Here is a 1,127-nt window from a genome sequence, read left to right as displayed (position 1 = left end):
GAATCTTGGAGCAGTGTTTCATCTTGTCCTCTTGGGGAATAGTGTTTGTCACAACAACAGCCTCAAAGGCAGCATTATTTATTCTGGAAATAGCTGGCCCAGAGAAGATCCCATGGGTAAGGATAGCATACACTTTGGTGGCTCCAGCCGAGAGTAGTCTATAAAACAAAAGACAAAAAAGTTAAGTGCACACAAATATTCTTAAAACATTCTCCCCTTTGTGTGAATTTAGAAGCAATAGTGTGTTCCATATAGGAAAACATGAAACCAATTTCACTCACATTTATTAGTCTAAAACATGATCTTTTAAGCTATGTGCTGACCAAACACTTTATATTTCCTTACATCAGGGATTATCACCCTTGGCTTTGGGCCCGGACAATTCTTTGTTGTGCAGCACACATCCCTGGCCTCTACCCAATAGCAACACCCCTCCCCTCAGTTGTCACAACCAAAAATGTCTCCCGACATTGTCAAATGTCTCCTAGGAAACAAAACTGCCCAGGTTTAAAAGAGCAAAGCCAAAACGTCCCATGTTGACATACAATCAATACAAAAAGGTGAGCTATTCTACACTCTTAGTTTTGCTCTGTCTTTGAAACCTTCTGTGCACTGGACCCTCCCAGCACATCTCAGTCCATGCATTCTGCAGCCATGCACAGGTGGGCAGTGGCTCCTAGGTAGGATAGCCCAGCTCTAAGCCCCTGGAAGGCCACAGCTGAGAAAGCTGGAGTGAAAGCGAGCAAAGGAAGGGAGGGCCTAAAGAGGCCGAAAGACTGTCTTTTCCCCTCTGCTCAGTTTCAGAAGCTTCTTCTCTGAACTTTTAAAAAAATACACTGCAAGTAAAACCTTGAAAACAAACACCAGGCCATAAAGGACCACGGTTTTTTCCCTACCAAGACAAAAAGAAATGGGCCTAGAAACTGACTTTGGTCTGAAAATCCACTACTAAGCAGTCAGTAATAATTAGGAGGACGGAGCTCGGTTTTTAGCAGCTGACGCTTCTCCTTTCTTCATGAGATGGCCTAGCGCTTTCCTGAAGGGTCCGGAAGCACCCTCATACTTGTCTGCAGCATGGCAGATGGTGCCACAGGTGTCGGCCATGTCATCCACAAGGATGGCCACGC

General features: G+C 45.1%; 1 protein-coding gene across 1 annotated transcript in view; it reads right to left on the bottom strand.

Moving 5' to 3' along the window:
• The window catches only part of LOC104981480 (ribose-phosphate pyrophosphokinase 2-like), a 19,001-nt gene that overhangs the window by 4,508 nt on the left and 13,366 nt on the right, over positions 1–1,127 (bottom strand). The window contains exons 2-3 of the mRNA XM_010830632.1: positions 1,064–1,126; positions 1–158 (exon numbers count right to left, since the gene is read on the bottom strand). Coding sequence (XP_010828934.1) covers positions 1–158; positions 1,064–1,126 — 221 coding nt within the window. The remainder of the gene's footprint in view (positions 159–1,063; position 1,127) is intronic.

The sequence above is a fragment of the Bison bison genome, unplaced genomic scaffold, assembly GCF_000754665.1.
Source record: "Bison bison bison isolate TAMUID 2011002044 unplaced genomic scaffold, Bison_UMD1.0 scf7180017864518, whole genome shotgun sequence".
NCBI lineage: Eukaryota > Metazoa > Chordata > Mammalia > Artiodactyla > Bovidae > Bison > Bison bison.
The sequence above is the reverse complement of the archived record's forward strand: the minus strand, read 5'-3'. Positions and strand labels throughout refer to the sequence as shown.